The sequence below is a fragment of the Pinus tabuliformis genome, chromosome 1_2, assembly GCF_031772625.1.
Source record: "Pinus tabuliformis cultivar Carrire ecotype Pingquan chromosome 1_2, CPIR1, whole genome shotgun sequence".
NCBI classification, from domain to species: Eukaryota; Viridiplantae; Streptophyta; class Pinopsida; order Pinales; family Pinaceae; genus Pinus; species Pinus tabuliformis.
The window spans coordinates 565,250,571-565,270,504 of NC_142298.1; the positions used below are offsets into that span (position 1 = coordinate 565,250,571).

The following is a 19,934-nucleotide window of genomic DNA, read 5'->3' on the forward strand; positions in this document are numbered from 1 at the left end:
CTGATTCCTATTTGTTTCTCTCCATCCCATGCCCTTTTCCTGCAAAGGTGTCTTCTCAAACGGGTGTATGAGCCTGTGAAATCAGTGTTGCAATGGGGGCAATGAAATTTAGTGGTTCCACCCCCTCTCCCTGTTTCAGGCCTCTGAACATATTTCCACAATGGAGTTTGGTCTTGTTTAGTTTTTTCACCCTCATGTTCACCCTCCACATCCTCCTCACTGGGGTTTTCACCTATTTGACTTCCTCCGGCTTCTTCATCCACCTCTTCAGGGTCAGGCCCCCTCCGTTTCCTACTCTCCACCACCATAATAACCAGAAAGGGGACCAGGAAGAGGAAAATGCCAATAAAAATGCTCAGGTCCATCGTGTTTGATGTTTGTAGGGTTTGAGTCTTGAATCTGCAAATTAATTTAGTTTATTGGGATTAATTCATTTAATTTATTAATTTAATTTAAATTAATGATCTTTAAACTCAAACAGGTAAATGAAACTAACCAAATTAACTACCTAACCAGCTAAACTAACTAAATGATTAAGTTACATACCTCTGCAAGCTTGCTCCTCGCTCCTTGGCACTTGCTCCTCGCTCCTCAGCTCTGGCTCCTTGCTCCTCAGCTCTTGCTCCAGCTCTCAATCTCTTGCTCAAGCTCTCAATCACTTGCTCAACAAAGTTGTAATGACAAGTTTTTGGCCCATTGGGCTTATAAAACAAAAAAAATTAGCTAAATTTTTTTAATTTTTCGGGTCCGGCGGAATTTTTTTCCGCCGAACCGCTCCCGGCCGGTTAAAAATCGCTCCCGGAGCGTTTTTTAATGCCCGGGAGCGATTAGGGAGCGATCGGGGAGCGATCGCTCCCGGGCATTAAAAAACGCTCCGGGAGCTCGGGAGCGATCGCTCCCTGAAACGCTCCCTATCAGAGCAGGGAGCGTAAATTTTTTTAAGGGAGCGCGCTCCCGAAAATCGCTCCCGTCCGGGAGCGATTTTCGGAGCGCGCTCCCGACCCGCTCCCGAGCCGCTCCCGCCCGGAGCGCGCTTCGGGAGCGGGTTCGAAGGGGGGGGGGGCGCTCCCCCGCAACACTGATCCCAACTCTCTATTTAATGAGGTTATATGCTCTCATATTGTATGATGTAATGAACTATTGGACTTGAGGAAACTCTGCCATTTTGTACTTGCATACTTTCTTAATACAATCAAGACTTTGGGGCTATTTGTCTAGTGTTCTCTTGGCGTTATGAGGTGATGTCCTTTCATGCTACTATTATCGTGTTTAATTTCTTTCACATATTGAATTAATATTAGTTTATACTTGCCATCTTGTTTGGATTGATGTGTGCAAACTATCTTGCAGATCTCATTGATTTAGAGTAGTATTCTAGGGATAAGTTTTCCAATTCATTTTAGGAGGAATGCTTGGTTTATCTTATTCATTATATTGCTTTGATATTGTGAAAACTAATACGTGTTCAAGTGTGTAGGAAAAATATTTTGTATTGTGTGTAGGAATCCATCTGGAATTGGGAGAAATCTCAATTAGATCAACTCACTTCTAGAGTCACAACGATCCAAGACTTAACTATTTTTTCGCTCCAAGTTTTCCATCCAGTGAAGAGAAAAAGAGAGTTTTTTTACTTTATAGCTACTTGATCATCCATTTAAATTCAAAATACTTCTTTGATTCTAGTTCTTTCAAAGTTATATCTCATATTCAAGAATCATTTCCAAAGCTAGGCAAGTATGGGGGTTCACTCCCATTACTTGAGCTAGTACTTTGTATATTAAATTCTAAGGTTTGTTTGTTTGTTTTTTTTTTGTTTTGTTTCACATTGACAATTGGTTTTTTGTTTTGCAACCCATAGGCTTGAGCATTGGGCAACAAGGAGTGTGAGGAGAAGCTTTGGAAGACTACTCACTCGTGTGTATGCAGGACCCCCTCACGCTATTCGAAGACTGATTTCTAAGGAGGCCATTAGCACTTGGGAGAGAGTTGCAAACTCATCTAGGCCGTGGGCCTTTTGAGCCTTGTGAATCTCTTTTGGAGAGTTTTTTCCATCTTCAAGTTTGTTGTTGTTATATTTTTTTGGGTACAGAGTCTAGCTTTATTAGAGTCCCATCTTTGTGAAGATCTCTCTCATATTGTGGGCTGTCCTTTTAGAGATATTTTTACCCGCTTTAAACGCTAATAAAAGATAAAAAAAATTGTTTGAGGGAGCTTGAGATTTTTCCCATGGCATCCCCCTTCTTCACTTAGAGAAGGGATTCTTGTGGGTGGCCTAATCTTGCTTCTAGTTTTTCTTAGCTTTCTAGCTTTTAATTTTATATTGTGCATGCTCAAAATCAATACATTTCACTCCACATGCAAGCGTTTACTAATCTTGTATTTAGATTCCGACATGCATACGCTTCCAAATTGTAAACTTGAGAAAATCTCATCTTATGTGTAAACACTTCATATTTTGGCAAGTTTTAATTTTTTCATAATTTCTTCAAGTATATGCTTCACTACTTGGTCAATTTATGCTATATGTCATGAAAGTTATTGGAGCACTATCATTTATTTGAAACAATTGTAGCTTAAAGAAATCTATTCCATTTTACTTGCTTATTTTCAATTTAATGGTGCAAATGCATATCAGCTTATTTACATTCGCCTCTTAAATTTTGCAAACTATTTTTCTTTGAAGCATTTGCATTTGCATTAGTTTAATTTGAGGAATTAACACAATTTGCACTTCATCTAGACATTTTAGTATAGGAAGGCCCCAAGCCTCACTAAAACTTACCTCCAACTTAAATTGGTTGAATAAACTTTTAGGGACCCTCTACTTCTATTGACTCCTCATTGTGAGATCCAAATATTTGGGCGAGGATGAGGTCTGAGGACTAGAGTTCAATTGTAACTTTGCCTTAGCACTAATTAATAAAATAAACCAAGAACAACATTCCATCACATTTGCTTTGTTTGCAAAGTTCTTAAATTTTTTGCTATCTTGATGGTTTAAAGTTTCAAATTCAAATCTTATTTCAAGAGGCACTTTGGATGCAAGCATTGTAATCCCTTTTAATTTTACAATAAGTTTTTGTTTTCTTGTACTTGGAAATTGGTTCATTTTTTGGTTTAATTGCATATTGTCACGAATGGTTGATTTCACTTTCAAGTACTATTATTTTGGGTTGCAAACTTAATTGCATGTTGTCATTTTGGTTTAACATTTGAGTTCTTTTTATCATCTCATTTTGACAAGTAGATTTCTAATGGTATCTTTTTGAGCAAGATAGTTTACATGCTTTGATTTGTAGACTTATTCATCTTAAAACATTTATAATATCTTGTGCTAACAATTTATTGTTTCACTTTTCAAGATTATTTTGGCTTTCCATTTGAAAACATTTCACTTCATTTTAAGCAAATACAATTTCATTTCTTAAAGAGCAATACTTTGAAGGCACTTGTTGTTTATGTATTTCATACTTATCTTATGTATTGATGGTTATTGCTCATATCGGTTTTGCTTATAAATTTTAAAGAAATAATCTATTTAACTCTAACAATTCTCCTAGAAAATCACATATTTTTAACTTATCTTTTCATTAGGGACCACCCCCCTTAGCTAGCCTAGGAGATAGCTCAAACGGAGAGAGTCGGGATTAGTTTGACAACCCCTTGTCTGAGTTCTCTGCCACCAACCACACCTTGTGGGGTTGAAGGCTTTTCTCACTAACTTGTAGGTAAGTGTAGGGGTAGGGTCAACAAATCTCACTCAAAATCACACAGACTTAACTATTTTTTAGGATTTCAGGATTGGGGGGATTGCAATGTTTCCATTGGATTTTGTCATGTATGAGAGTATCAAACTAGCATTTTATGACGAGCACCAATCCCTCTATGTACCTTGATGTTAGTGACATTGTTTGTTGAACTCCTCTATCATGATCCTACTCAAAATGTACCCATCACTCAAACAAAATCTTGAATTGAAATGCTAAGCATTTTTTATCTTATTTTAATGCTTAGAGGGTGATATTGATGACAATGATCCCAATATAGACAAATATTTTGATATGTAGGTATTTGTTGTAGCATGAGTTTCTTGGATGCTAGAGGCCATCTAGGTCTTGTTTTTTGATGTATTTTAGGTTCAAATATGGATTGCACTCGGTGTTATTTTGGTTATGTGCACCCTTACATGCTATATAAATGAGAACTTTTGCTTATTTGTGTATAAATGGTCTAGATGCATATGGATGCACATAAGTATGTGTGGTTTTCTTTAAAATTTGAATATTTTATGTGTTTTTGGTTCACTGGTTTTTTGGTCTGGTTTTTTTACCAGTTTCCATCTGGTTCTCACTGGTTCTTGGTCTGGCGGGTCTACCAGTTCGATGACCGGTCTGGTTCTAATAAATTTTTATCTTTTCACTGTAATAGATGGTAACACCATAAAACAATATTCTCTACACCATTGTTAAAATAATATGCAAATTGGGTCTTACATTAGCATCCCTACTCCATAAGACACTTTTCTCTTGCATTTGAATTCTTTATACATTATTATGGACGAGTAACCTCTCTCTTTGGAAAGCGAGATGAAACTAATAATTCTAAGATGGTGAAATTATGGAAGTCATGTTGATTGAGCTTTTCAAAGAGTGAATGATTAAAATATTTTGTTCCGTAATGAAGCATTTTCTACTGATGGACGATCACAATTAGTTACATGCAGAGTGATTTCCATATGGGCATTCAAGATAGTTAGCATTATATTTGCTACCTTTACGACTGTTTAGTTTTCATTGGTACAATCTTTTTGACAATTCAGAGGAGGATTTGCTGGTAACCTTGAGGGCCATTTCATCCATTGTTAATGTCTTAGAGAAATCTAGTAAAAATTATACTATAACTGAATGTTGCCAAACAAAGCTGTGGTATTTGATTTAGTTCCATCTCAGAATCAGAGGCTCCTTTCATTCTTATCAAGGAAAGATTGGTTATTGTCTATGATGGGGTGTGTGTGTGTGTGTATATATAATTTTCTTAAACTACCTATTTTACAATAATATTTCAGTATTTTAATAAATTATTGATGCATTTATAGGAAACACAACTTGCTACATCTTGATGGATGGATGCCTTCAAGAAATTCATTGGTTCAAGCAACGTTATAACTCCTGGTTTCTTGGAGATTCTGTTTGTGAAGGTATGATCAAGAAAGAGTTGTTTTATGATTTAATATATTTTTCCCCAAATCAAAGGACCAATAAAATGAACTATCTTTTGATATTGAAGTATGTCATTGCAGTCTATCCTGGGCAGTTAACACGAATTGATGTTATCTGTCCCACCCATGTTCCATTCCTGCTTGTGACATGCTTGCCCCTTGTTGGCTGATTTGCATCCACAAGGAGCTAATCCCTGGAGAAATTTGGCAGATAGGATCCCCCCTACTCATAGCTGCTTAGCCCAGATTTGCTTTCACATGTCCACGTATTCAATTATTGCTGTTGACTAAAAGCTTGTCAAATATAAAAAAAATTGAGTATATGCTCATGTTAGTGTTCTATTAATGCTGCTGTTAAATTGGTAATGTTTTAGGTGAATGCTTTTTCTGTTCTTGTTTTTTATTTCAAAATTTAAATTGGCAACTCTCTTTGAATCCTTGGATGCATTTTTATGATTCAAAATTTTAGTAAAGCTTTGTTCCCAGAAATTGATGAATTTATTGAAGAAAATTGAATGTTTTCATGAATTAAAAAAATGAGATTAATTTGACTATAATTTTGTAACCATCTTGTGGTTTCATTAGATGGAAGTCTTTATGTGGCAACACCAGTAGATCCTATTTTTGTTGTTTTACCACTTATGGATCAAGCTCGTATGAAGGTGCGTATTGTGGGTTGCATTTTGGAATATCATTTTTTTTATTATTTTTAAGGTAAATTGTTTAACAACTTTAGAAACGCTGATTGCCATTGGTGTAAGGTGAGTAAAATTTGCATGTTTATTTGTTTTTATTAGATTCTGTAATGCTTTCTTGAGCATGGGCTTTTACATTTGCATGCTTTCTTTGTTCCATCTTGTTCATAGATTTATAATTTTATCTTTTCACAAATCCATTACATCAATGTTATAAAATTTAATAGTCCAAAATGATATTTTATAATGCAGGTGATACAGAATCAAAATGATTGAATATATTTATTATGTGTTAATATAAGTTCTTTCTTTTTATATATTTTCTATTTTTGTTTTTTTTGTGGGTTGAATTCTATTAACTGCAAAAATTGGGATTTGCATACAGGAGTATAGAATTCAAGTCGGTCTCCCTTGGGGGAGACCAGACCATATCCAGAAATAGACTTTCCTTTGTTGAAAGGTGTAACTAGGTTCGGTCTTCATAATGACATGTACTTGTGATTTTTGTAAATGATGTAAAGAAGAAAATAAAATTATTATTGGCTTGCTTCTTGGGTTTCATGAGCAAGGGATTTTAGTTTAGATGGCTCCCATTGTGAGCCTTTAGGATTTGTCAAAAGAGTCAATGTCATGAAGAACCCTTCTTGGGCATATTACGAATGTATATGAGTCTATAGAATTGTCATGAAACCCTCCAAAGACGAGTACTAGTTCTCCTCTTCAAGTCGTCCTCCAGATGAAGTAGATGACACATGTCGGCCACCTAATTAGAGACACATCCCTTCGTTGAGTTCATGTCGGCTTATTTATGACGGACAAACTACTATATATAGGAACCTCGACCTATTCCACAGAGATAGAATTTTGGATATCTCTTTGAGATTTCAGGTCGACAGTTGCAAAGATAAGCTCAGATCTCTCTAAAATTTGGATCACAGAAAAGAGACAAGTTCAGATGGAACTCAAAGAAGCGATGAAGGGACAACAGGGATTTGTTTAGGGCTAATCACAGAAAGAACAACTTGGATTTTTGAGAGAGGGTTTTGGTGCTTTAGTAGAGGAACACTGTTCAGTCAAGGGTGTGTATATTACAGTTTGGTGCTATGAAGAAGCCATAATTTGATGCAATAATAAGACTATAGTTCGGTGCTATAAAGGAACTACAGTTCAGTAAGATACCACAATGTTTCGATGCCGCTACAGTGATGACATTTCAGTGACATTACAGTGATGTGTTTCGTTGCCATCTCAAGTGTGTCTATAGTTCGTTGCTATCATAGTATGCTCAAATAGGAGATGATCTCAGTGCTAAGAAGGTCAAATCGGAAGAGGAGTCAAGAAGAAGAAAAGAGCAAAAGAGAACTAGTGTCGTGGTCTTCGAGTGGCAATTAGGTCAAGGATCTTGGTCTTGATATCCGTCAATTGGAATCTCTATAAGAAGAATTTGTGCAGGTTTTCCTCTCAAAGAGTGAGAGGTTTTGGTCCTGGCTGATAGCCTACATTCTGTGCCTCTTGTCTATTTATGTTCATCCATTGGTAGTTGTTTGATGAAGAAGAACACTGATAATCTAAGTAGAAGAAGATCCTAATCTAAAGAAGTAAAAAACACTCACAAGTAGTTACTAAGTGAAGAGAAATCACCAAACTATTGATGCCCTAGATTTCTCAACATGGTATCAGAGCTAAGGTGTCAAAGTCAAGAAAAGGGCATGTAATCAAACAGACACTCAAGGATCGAGTTTCAAGAAAGGCATCAAAGCAAGTTGAAGGATATCAAAGCGAAAGTTCAAGATCTACATTGAAGAATCAAACCCTAGATCGAAGAAGCAGTCTACACCAACAAAAGTTTTGGATTCATTAAGTCATCATTAAAAGACCACAAAGACCCTCATCAAGTCGAAGTATCTTGAAGGCTAGAAGGCATTGTCATCATCTTCAAATGGCTATAAGGCAAGTTCCCTCTCATTGAAGCAAGGATCCCCTCCTTATCCTCAAAGAAGATCATCCGAGGAAGCATCAAGACATCCTCATCAATCACCATCAACAAAGGGAGCTAGATCAAAAGGCGTTGTCATCATAAAAGGGGCAATCTCCTTTTATTGAAGAAGGGATTTCATTTGGAAGAAGATCATCCAAAAGGGGCACTAATACATCTTCGCCAACCACCATCAAAGGGATCAAAATGAAGATTTCATCTTCACTGGTCAAGTAAGTATCTTTTATTCTATAATCTAATCTAGTAAAATGACTTCATTTTGCAATGAGATCTATAAGCTGGTTGGTCATCGAACTTCCTTGCATGGAAGAAGAGGATAGACATAGTCCTCGAAGAAAATGAAGTCATTGATCACATCAATGGAAAAGTCTCCAAACCATTTGAAGGTCAAGAATTATCTGAATACATGGAAAAGGATCAAAGGGCTCAAGGGGTCCTTATGAAATCAGTGAAAGGTCCCCTCATTCCCTATATGGTAGGATTGGAGACATCAAAAGAGATATATGATAAGCTGGTAGAACTATTCTCTGAAGATGCGATAATAAAGGTCACATCACTTAGATATGATCTACACAAATTGAAGGTATCAAAGGATGAAGGGTTATCTTCATAAGATCTCAACTACAAGATCTGAGAGAGATGATTTCAGATAAGGAGATAATCCTCATTGTTCTAAATGCACTAACTAATGAACAAGGAAACAAATGTCTATAAGGATAAGAAAGCTATCCCATTCAACAACTTGTGGTTTCTATGCAAGATAGAAGAATACAGGTTGAGGGCAAAAAGTATTTAGACATTTGTCGAAAGGAAAGAAGAACATAGCTAAGATTCAATGCTATGAGCATTACAGGAAATATTGTCCTAAGCTCAAGAAGGGCAATAACAAGGAAGATAGAGAAGAAGTCCATTTCACCGAAGAAGTGGAGGAAGCTGAAAGAAGGAAGTCCAGTGAAGAGGAAAAGAATTAGAAGTAAGAGCTTGTGACATCACCATAGGAAACATGAATGATGTTTATGACAGTCAACTATGAAGGATATAGTTCTTGAGAACCTCATTGAAAGCTGAAGTGACACTTATGGGAAAAAGGAAGAAGTCATCCAAGACAAGTGTCATCAAACATCGGGAAACGTCTATTGGATAGGGATCTACAAGATCCTCAAGATTCTCTGAAGGAATCTTCATCGGAAGGTTCACCAATCTAGAGAGGAAGCAAGTGTTTCATCAGGAATTCCCACTTGTGGAATTCATGGGATGATGGTATGATGACATAAGAGATGAAGCAAATCAAGGGGTTGAAGCTCTTTTTAATCAAGGAAGCTGCTGAAAGAAGCCTAGATGACCTAAAGGTATATGAGGTATGCATGCTTGTATTCAATATTATAAAGTCATGTTGTATGGTTGCAGGGAACATGGATCACTGCTCTATCTTGAGAAGCATGATCAAAGGACAGGAATCTCCTCCTATGAAAGGATGTCAGAAGGCATGGGTCATAATAGATGAAATCAACATAATATGTCCTCATATGAAAATGAGGTGGTTGATAGTAATTAGAGGAACTTTGATTGTAAGTTCCTGGGAATTAAATATGTGAAGAAAGGAAGGAAGAGATCGTGGACTATGCAACCATGAAAAAGGAAATCAACATCCGAGGACTAGAAGATTTGACTAGGAAATCCCCTGGAAAGATATGAAGACTCTGATGGAAGTTTGAAAAAGATGGACACCCTTGACAATGGATATCTTTGGGAGATATGTCAACATGTATGCAGGATGCTGACGCAAACTGGAAGATGTCACGATGAAAGACCATCACAATGGTAATTTTGATTTGAGTGTTCATTTTTTATTTTTTGAACAAATATCCGGAAGGGCTTATGCAGGACTGCCAAGGGAAGAACTGTGGATGTCTTCCAAGAAGACCATGTAGAAGGATGTAAGATTCTTCCGAAGAAGATAGCATGGAGAAGGCATCATGACATGAAACAAGGCCAAATGTAGACTGATGGATCGCTTTTTGATGGAAGGAATGAGGACATCACTGACTCATGGATGAAAGTGATGGATGGTCTGTGCCCTATGAAGAAGTCCCAAAAGGATGAAGACTCCGTGACAGAGAAGAAATACATGACATCGAAGGAAGGAGTTCTTCAAGTAGCTGATTGTCCCATCATCTCCAATTGAGGAGTTGCTTTAGGTCCCTAATTAAGAGGGAGCCTGGAAACAAGTTTCTTACTTAGAAGAAACTTGGAAATTCCTAAGCCAAGAGGGAGCTTAGGTACATTCCTTTTGTAGGAATTTATTGGAATAGATATGTCCTCCATAATGGAGAGGGAGAGATAGACACATCATTATGGTCTTCACTTGGGAAGATAGAACGGAGGATTGGGTAATCATCTGGCATCCGATGCTCTTCAAGGATGAGATAGGGCATCCAAGATAAGAGTAGTCGTAGAGGACCGATATTCTTTGAGGATTGGGAATCCAAGATAAGAATAGTCTTGGTGGAACACACCCTGAGAACCCTGGTGGGGTATGTTCTAGGAGAGACAATGATTAGGGTGTCTATAGATCATTGGTCTCACCAGCATTTAACTTAGATCTTGTGGAGAGATAGGGCTGTTAGTTAAGGCCTTGCTGTGTGACAACGCTGGTTGATATGATGCTATACAAATGGGTTACCAATCCGATTCTTCTTATGAGAAATTCTTCAGATTGAGAATGACCAAGTACCATTATGAATACCTCCCTAGTTAAGGAGTGTTGAAAAGTGTAACTAGGTTCGGTCTTCATAATGACATGTAATTGTGATTTTTGTACACGATGTAAAGAAGAAAATAAAATTATTATTGGCTTGCTTCATGGGTTTCATGAGCAAGGGATTTTATTTTTAGATGGCTCCCATTGTGAGCCTTTAGGATTTGTCAAAAGAGTCAATGTCATGAAGAACCCTTCTTGGGCATATTACAAATGTATATGAGTTTATAGAATTGTCATGAAGCCCTCCAAAGATAAGCACTAGTTCTCCTCTTCAAGTCAGCCTCCAGATGAAGTAGATGACACATGTCGGCTCACCTAATTAGAGACACATCCCTTCGTTGAGGTCATGTCGGCTTATTTATGATGAACATACTACTATATATAGGGATCTCGACCTATTCCACAGAGACAAAATTTCGGATATCTCTTTGATATTTTGGGTGGACAGTTGCAGAGGTAAGCTCAGATCTTTAGAGAGAAACTTGGACTGATGGATGTGGCCCTCTTAGGTAAGGATCCTGACTGATCGAGGACACTGCGCTATGCTCTTCCCCACTATTTGAGCTCCCAGGGAGAGGAATTGAGCGGGAGAGCTCTTGGGGTTGAGGGAACTTAGGACAATAAGATAGCTGTGATCCTTACCTCTCATGGTAATTGTCACATCTAGGACTTGTCAGAGTATTCCCTAGTTGGCATCCTACCCACAAGATGGGCTTGTTGGGATTGCCACCCATTTGGCCAATGGGTGAGGAGACTTGAGATAGTTGTGATCCTTACCATTTATGGTAAGTGGTATCCTGCTCAAGTGAAGGGATGCAGGTGTTTTACCACTTGACTCTTGAGGGTCAATGTGGGAAGATCAACGGATAATAGGATAATTGTGATCCTTACCTCATGGTAAGAGGTATCTGCCTATTGTCTTTGGATATAGGGTGGTAGCTTGAGCTCCCCTATGATCATCCTTCTTCTTTATATTCGAGAGTGTTCACAAATGAGCAAAGATGAGCATAGATGAGACATGATATGATACAATGATAACGATGACAGGGCATTTGATATGGATTTATGATGCAGTCATAAAGTCCTCCCTAGATGATAGGGAGTGTTGAAATTTGGCAACTCAGGGAGAAATTCCCTCCATTGGGAAGCCTTCCTCATCCATAGATGCGCCTACTAACCCTTGGAAGAATTTAATTTGGTCAAGGAAAAATATTATTTTTGATGAGAAACCCACATGTGCACAAAAGTACAAGTCGACTTGAGCAAGCTAATTCGACCTCCAAAGTCACATATAAGTAAACCTCATGTCACATCACTTTGGAGCATCATCTAACATTCATCTCCTCATCAATTTGGTTCGTACAAGTCTGAAATTGTAGGGTTCGAGCTCACACGTGCGAAGAGAGAGTTTTCTGTTGATCGAGTTTGATTTTTGTTTGACCAACGTTGACTTGAGAAGGTTTTGACTTGGTTTGGATATGTTCTTAGAGGTTGAATTCAGGAGAGGGAAGGGCGAACTTTTCTGGGCTATTTGACCATAGTTGACCGTAGATTTTGACCTTGGTTAACCGCAAATTTCCTGAAGTTTGACCACAAGTTTTATCTCTCTTGTGATCGAGTCTTTGAAGACTGTTTTGACTGGGTTTGACCGAATTTGGAAGGCCAAGTTGATTGCTGCCTTGATCGAACTTTTTGGAGGTTGATTTGACTGTTTACCAAGACTGATTAGGGCTGCTATTGCTGTTGACTTTTACCAAAATTGCAGATTTGACTTTTGACTAGAGTTGACTTTTTGGGCTCATCTTTGATCGAACATTGGTTGGTTAAATTTGTCTAGTTAAGGCTTTGACTTTGACTCATTGTTGATGAATTGGAACATTGTATCTATTTGTTGAACATTTGATGACAATCTAATAGAAGAAGAATTTTGAAAGGGATTCCCCTCTTATGGGGTTTTTCCCTGGTCTTTGACCAAATAAGCTGTCTCTATTGTTCTTGGTTTCTTCTATTGAGCATTGGTTTACATTTCTATCTACAATGGCTTATTGTTGCTAGAAGAACATTGGATAAATTGATTGCTAATTGAAGAATTGTAACAAGTATTTGTTTTAAGCATAGAACACCAGAAAATTAACATCGACCATCTTTTGCATTTTTTTTTTGTTTCATTGTGGCCATAATATGCTTTTCCATTCTTTTAGTTGCATCAACCTCTAGGGCAATGTTTCGTGACCCTACTCAAGGATGTGGATAAGAGGGTGCCAAATCCCAATGATCCAATGACAAGTTAAACCTGAAGAATGGAGATGGTATAAAGTGGTTGGTAATGTGACATGGAAAGTGTCAAGTATGGTGTAAAGGGAGAATGAACATGCTATATCAATCTAGGTCTTCCATGTAGTACTCCTATAACCTTAAGACCTCAAGGGAGGTCCCATTGGACTAGGGAAAAAGATTAAACACCCTTTAGTAAGGTGAGAACACAAATTTATAGTCAAGATTGATCATTGTTTCAGATCACCCCTTTATCCACACTAAATGCCCAAAACAACAAGTATAAGCACCCGATTACAAAATCATCAAAGTAGTGTTGCACATATCGTGATAATATCAGAATTATCGTGATATTATCATCGAACAAGCCTCTGCTATTATCACCAGAAAATATCGCGATTATTTTCCCATGCTAATTTATTGCAATAATTTCGAAATTATCACAAGATGATGGAAAATTATTGACCTGCTAGAAAAAAAGGCGATTATAAGTTGCGGTTTGGTTTTTTTTTAGGGTCATTTTCATTTTTCTTGTGCTAAGATTGAGCTATGAGGGTTGTGTGAGTCTTGTGATCATTTTTCATCAAGAAAACAAGGGGAAATCCATAGTTTTCTTTGCCATAAGCTGAGCATTTTTGGAGTGGAGATTTACTCTGGTATACCATATCCATATTTATTATTTCCAGGTATGTAAAAAAAAATTTCCTTCCTTTTCTTTGTTTTCCAAGATTAGTATATACTATAAATTTAGAGTTTTCCTCTTCTTACTCTCATTTGAATTTCCACATTTGTTTTGTGTGGTAGGTCCATAGCTTGAAAATTTATTCAGAGCTCTACAAAATGGCAAAGCCATTAGACCAAATGTGGGAGAATGGTGAGACATGTGAGTAGGATAATAGAGCAAAGTGTTGATTTGTGGTAGCATCGGATGTGCTCTAGCCATGAAAATTGGTGGAGAGGCCAAAGCACATAAGGTCTCTAAGACCTAGAAATGGTTTGGGGAAATTCCACTCGGTTGGAGAGATATTAAAATAACTAATATTTTTAATGGGGTTCCTAAGTCTAAACTTAGGAAAAATAAATATTAATGGGTACTAATATAAAACTGGGTGAGAATGTTCTAAATGACATGGATCAAGCCAAATCTAATCTTAGCTGTTGATTAGGGACTTAATCTCGACCGTTGAAGACTCAATAGGAAAAGTATAAGAGGAGGCTTGAGGGTCAGTTGGAGACACACCAAAATTGATCAGTCAGTTCGATTTTCTGGAGTAGGGTTTGCTGAGAGAATCGAACCAATGATTTGTTGCAGCGAGGGGAAGTTCGGCACGAGGCCGAGAATACATAGCAGAGAGGCAGGGATAGTGCCAGAGAGACAACGCAGAACCTGGAGAGGCTGATGCAGAGGCATCTGGGTGCTACGTAGAGGTAGCTGGGAGCTATGCACAGGCAGCTGGGTGCTACGTAGAGGTAGCTGGGAGCTACGCAGAGGCTGAAGAGGCTAGCGTGGGTGACGCAGAGGGTCTGAGAGCTGATGCAAAGGCTAGCAAAGCTGACGCAAGGCCAAGAGGCAGCGCCGAAAGAATTTTTGTGGGGTAGATTGAGTGCTGGTGAGCCGGGAAGGGTGATGCAGTCCCTGCAGAGTGATGCATAACAGTGGAAGCTGCCATAGTTGCTATGGGATCATTCATTCGGTGTTTGATCAGCCGAAATATCTGTCTCCGAGGAGAGGTACTACTGCCGAGGACATTCTCTGTTGGGTGAGCCATTTCTGACACCCTAGTTGTATTTAGAAACTACATAATAATAAAACCCTCATATCTGCTGCATCAGTTTTCCCGGGGACGATTGTCCAAAAATAACGGTGTCCCTTGTGTGTTTGTCTCAGTTATTTTAGTTGCTGATCTGTATATGAGTTAAGGTTGCAGTTGTGTTTATTTCAGTATTTATATTTATAAATAACTTGTTAATCGAATGAACAAGTAGGAGAAATTAAACCAGATAATGCAACAGGGATTTCTAACGTGTCAGACTTAGAAATTTCAACACAAAGTTGAGGTGCAAGCTCTGTGGAATGGAAATGTTTGGTGGAATCACTTGCTTGAAATACCACCTTACCAAAATCCCAGGGCATGATGTGCATATTTTCCCTAGAGCTACCCCATACATTGTCCTTATTGCAAAGAATTCAATTCTTGATGCTACTAGGAAGAGAGATTAGAGGGAGGAACTAAGGAATTACATGGGAACCACACGCTTCTCAAGGACGAGGGAAACCTAATCCTTGGCCACACATTCTTAGTGCAATATTATTATTGGATTATCGTTATAGTATCTAGAATTGTTAAAATTGGCAACTAGGTCCAAACTCCATGTGGGTCATCTTATTAATGGCAGCTGATATTTCTCTTGGATCCCTCTCATCGAGAGGCGTAGGATTGATCTAAAGATCATCCGATTTCGATAAGTATTCATGGAGATATGAATTTATTAGTGTTATGGGACAATTCGTCAAGACCAGCCAACAACCAAATAAACCCCACTTGTGCTCAACGTTTTAGTATAAATAGGAGAGGTCTTCAAGTCATTTAATAATCATCTCTTGTGATCTCACTCTCCACTTGTTTGGGTTTTTGGTGGAAGGGGAGGTCTAGAGGAGATGCCTTCTACATAGCCATAAAGGAGAAGTCTTGGACGTGCCCTAGCTGCAGTCAAGAAGGGCAGTGAAGTGTAAGCCCTCAACGCAGGCAAGGAAAGGCTCTCTAGTTTAAGGGAGCTTCAACGCAAATCTAAGGAATCCTAGAGGGAACCCTAGCCACAGTAAAAGAGGCCTTCACACAGCTGAAGGTAAAGCCCTCATATACTGTCCCAAATGCCCTAGCCGCAGGTCATGAAGGGACCCTAATTTGCTGTCTCAAGAGACCCTCAAACACAGCAAGAAGAGAACCTTGATCTGGTGTCTATGGAGCTCCTAATCCGCAATCCTTAAAGGTTCTAATACGATGTCATAATGGAGACTCTAGGAGAAGAGTCCTATACGCTGGAAGTGTAGTTAGGAGATCTGTTCGCAGGCAAAAGGGAGATGAATTACGCTGTCATAATGAAGCCCTCAAACAATTAGGAATAAATCTAAACGTAGGGCTAAAGGGAGATGCCCTAACCGCTGTTTCAAAGCACAGTCATAAACCCTAAACGCTGTCAAGAAGAGGTGACCTTAATACGCAGTGAAGGGTGACAAAGAAGCCCTTGTTCGCTGTAATAAGGTGTATTAAATACACTATCATTAAAGGCCTCAATCCGCAATTGAGGATGACTATTCTAGGAAGCCCTTGCTGTTTCACAACTAGAGGATGATCCACAACTTTAGGAGGATGGTCATAGGCAATACTAACAGTTGGTTGCTGTCCAGAAAGAAGCCTTACACAGTCACCTAGTTGCTGTTGCTGAAGGTGACAACAGGGCCATGTTTGGGTATGATATGCTGGGCAAAAGTATCCAATGAGGAGGAACTATGAGGCTGCTGCTTGAAGGCTAATTGGATCACTGTATGAAGGGACAAGGTTACAGTCAACTGTTGGGCTAGGCCGCAGGCCATAGCCAGCAGTTGGAGGCCTCCTTAAGTGCTGCGTTCAGACCCTATAAGGCAGGGTATCGTTGGAGTAAATATGTGCAGGCAAGCTGCAGTCAATAGATGGACTGTGGGGTTGATTTAGAATGTTGTAGCTCACAGTGTTTGTGCTCTATTCAGTGTCCAGGTCTGCTATGAAATGCTTCAGTCCTTTCAGCTTACACAAGTTGCTAGATGGGCAGACTTGACATGATCAGTGAAGCAACAAAGGAGGAAGAGCGTTATAGAAGGAAAGCTTCAGTATTCTGGGCAATTGGTTGAGCTGCTCTAGGCCTATCATCTGCTGCATTGTGTTATCTTCATGGTGAAGATCTGATGTCTGATCTCTTATCTTGTCAAGTCAAAGTGTTGACTTCTGATGTATATGTACTATCTCTCTCTGCTGAACTATTGAAGAACATATAAGAAGAATTGATTGAGGGTTGCCCCACATTGGGGTTTGTCCCTGGCTAGCGCCACATCTTGTGTCCTCTTGTCTTGGCTTGTCTTCTGCGATTTATGTTTATGTTCTATCTGCAGTTTACTTTAATGCTGATGTGATTGCTAATCTCGAAAAGATATTGAGCTATTTGTGAAAATTGAAATAAATTGCTCTAAGCATAGAACATACCTAAAATTAACAAGAATCTATATGTCTCATGATGATCATCTCATGAGATGCATCTTTTTTTGTTTTAATGTGACTTTGTATTAAGTTTTAACCATTATCTTGTTAGAACTCATGATTGAGGAGTCAAGACAAAATGACAAATATCATATTTGAGACTTCAGTATCTACATCTTATACATTTTATATTGTATTTTTATAATCATGTTTTCATATTTGTGTGACGATGTGTTTGTCTGATGTTGATGTTTGCTTTAAAAAAATGTCACGACTCAGGACTGTGAAAATTCCAAATCGGAATCCTATTGCAGCAACTGGAAATTATTCTCCTAATTGTTAATTTAATTTAACAATTTATTTGTTGTTTGCTACGGTAAATACTAAATAAATCACACTGAATCTACACAAATAAAATTGTGGAAGAATAAATACTAGAAGAAATGCTACCGCACACAAAAATAATGCAATTATTTTTGGACAAAAGTCCCCGGAAAAACCCAACTTGAGAAAAATGGTACGACAGCTGAGGGTTTTATTATTAAGCAACAGTGAAATAATCTGAGTAGAATCTTGATGCCGAATACTTGCAAAAATTTAGTGAGGAATTTTCCTCACCCCACAGGCGAATCTGGGCTCTCATTGCAGCACCAAGTGAGTCGTCCAAATTGGCTCTGTGCTGGCTCTGCGTCACCCTAGTGCAATCCCTTCTACGCTCAGTCTGGATCAGCCTCTCCTCAAGCCGTATAGTCTACTGCCGTCTGAGAAAATGTCTTCTGGCCCCCGGAACCTCTGTCCAGCTTCTGGCACTAAAACTCGACTTTCCCCAACAGAATCGAAATTGTCTCTAGAGGCTATTGCGTTGCCCCAGCTTCAACCTCTCTTTGGCTCTTCCGCCTGTTGGCAAATGCACTCACCGGATCCGAAAATCTTCCTCTAGCTTCACTTTCTCTGCCCCGCTCTCACTGCTTCGATCTCTAGCTCCCTCTTCGGCAATTGATTGCTGCTACTCTGGAAATCGTTCTGCTCATGAAATCGAACTTCTCAAGTGTATTCTCCATCACCACATCGACCTCCTCATATAATCCACTGTTGGAGCACCAATGACCAAGATTAAAACTTAATCAATGGATAGGATCATCTCTGGATCAATCTGTGTGAGTTTCTAGATGATTCTTGCCTTGACGTAATTAATACTGATTAATTAACCATATTCCTTAAGTTTAGACTTACGAAATTTTAAAAATTGGTTAATAATCTAATTAAGTCATTTCTAGGTGGAATTTCCAGAAACGATTATTGGGTTTTGGAGATCTCATGTATTCTAGCCTCTCCACAAAATTTCAGGCTAGAACACATCCAATGCTACAAAAACTAACACTCCCTCATAGTGAGGAATGTGTTCTAGTGTTACTACAAACCCTGTCTCTGCATCATCTCTTGTCACGTTGCTGATGTCTGGCCATACTGCCGACCAACCACTGCACAACTTTGATATACGTTGCATTTGTGCTGCTGCTGACCCTGCTATACTGTTGCCAACACTACATCTGCACTGGACCTCCCTCTCATCTGTTGCTGCTGCAACTACAATTGAAAAGCATCCAAAATACTAAAGCAACTGTGATTAGTATAATGTATCTGTCACCCGAGTCTAGGATCAACATGATCTCGGACTCCATCTAGGATCAACCATTTCGCCCGAGCCATTTCCTTCGTCTACTATTTTTGCCGATCCGCATCCTGGGGAACTGCTACCACTGCATCAATATACGTTTTCAGGCCAAATTCATCTAGAAGGAAGGACATCCCTGCCTTCTAGATGACGTAGTTGGAAGCTCCATCCAACCTATCCTGATCACGAAGCCCAACAGAGGCCATCTCAACAAACTGTCGAAAACCTCCTCTTTCCTTCTGCTGAGCTGCTACTTTGCTATTCACACTCCCTTATGGAGTGAGAAGATATGCTCACAACGACTGCCGATCTGCAAGGAAAAATCGAACTTCTTGAGACTAGAAGTTCCTTGAGGAAAATTTTCCCACTGTGTGTGCTCTTCTTCCTTCCACCTGATGCTGGCTTTGCTTTAGCATATCGCTGCAAAACCACTGCGTCGAGCTAGAGATCTACTCAATGAAAAATATGAGTTGCTATGGAATCACTCGATCTGGAAAGATCAAATTTTCTGCCCCACTTAGAAAAATCGAACCTCCACAAGTAACTCGGCCTCCTGACAGAATGGTTATGCTGCCCTTGGGAATTTTGGCCTGCTGTTGGTACGGGGTCCCCTGGGGTCAAATTTTGTAAAGTTTTGTTAAATATTGTAAAGTCTCCGCATTTTGAGGAGCGGAGCGTGAGTAGTGCAGGTCGATAGGAGTCAAATGGGCTTTTAGAAAGTCAAAGCCCCTTAGTTTGTTAAGAGTCAAGCCGTTTTGTGACCCACCCATGGTTCGCAGACCATGGTATTGTAATGAAGAATCATATAAAAGGAGTCATAGAAGAGTCATAGGGAGATATCGAACGAAGAGCATAGAAGTGCAGGATTTGGGTCTGTTTTGTCTATTCTGTACTTGGGCGAAGGGGAAGGCTCCTATAGTGGTGTGCGCAGAGACCTTGGTAAGTCCGCAGCTGAGTGCGCAGGCCCCTGCAGCTGTGTACACAGGGTTGGAAAACACTGTAATTGAAGATCTAAGCATAATAAACGCTTGTTTTGAAGAACTATCTTTGTATCTGTGTTTCATTGCTTATATCTGAATTTAC

The 19,934-nt window shown here is 39.0% G+C and overlaps 1 protein-coding gene across 2 annotated transcripts in view; it reads left to right on the plus strand.

Annotated features, from left to right (window-relative positions):
- Positions 1-19,934, plus strand: part of LOC149206862 (ribonuclease H2 subunit B) — a 350,779-nt gene that overhangs the window by 131,778 nt on the left and 199,067 nt on the right. The window contains exons 3-4 of one of the 2 annotated variants that reach the window (XM_089393808.1): positions 5,096-5,197; positions 5,804-5,880. In XM_089393808.1, the coding sequence (XP_089249934.1) occupies positions 5,096-5,197; positions 5,804-5,880 (179 nt within the window). The remainder of the gene's footprint in view (positions 1-5,095; positions 5,198-5,803; positions 5,881-19,934) is intronic. The other variant, XM_089393809.1, reaches the window with a different exon arrangement.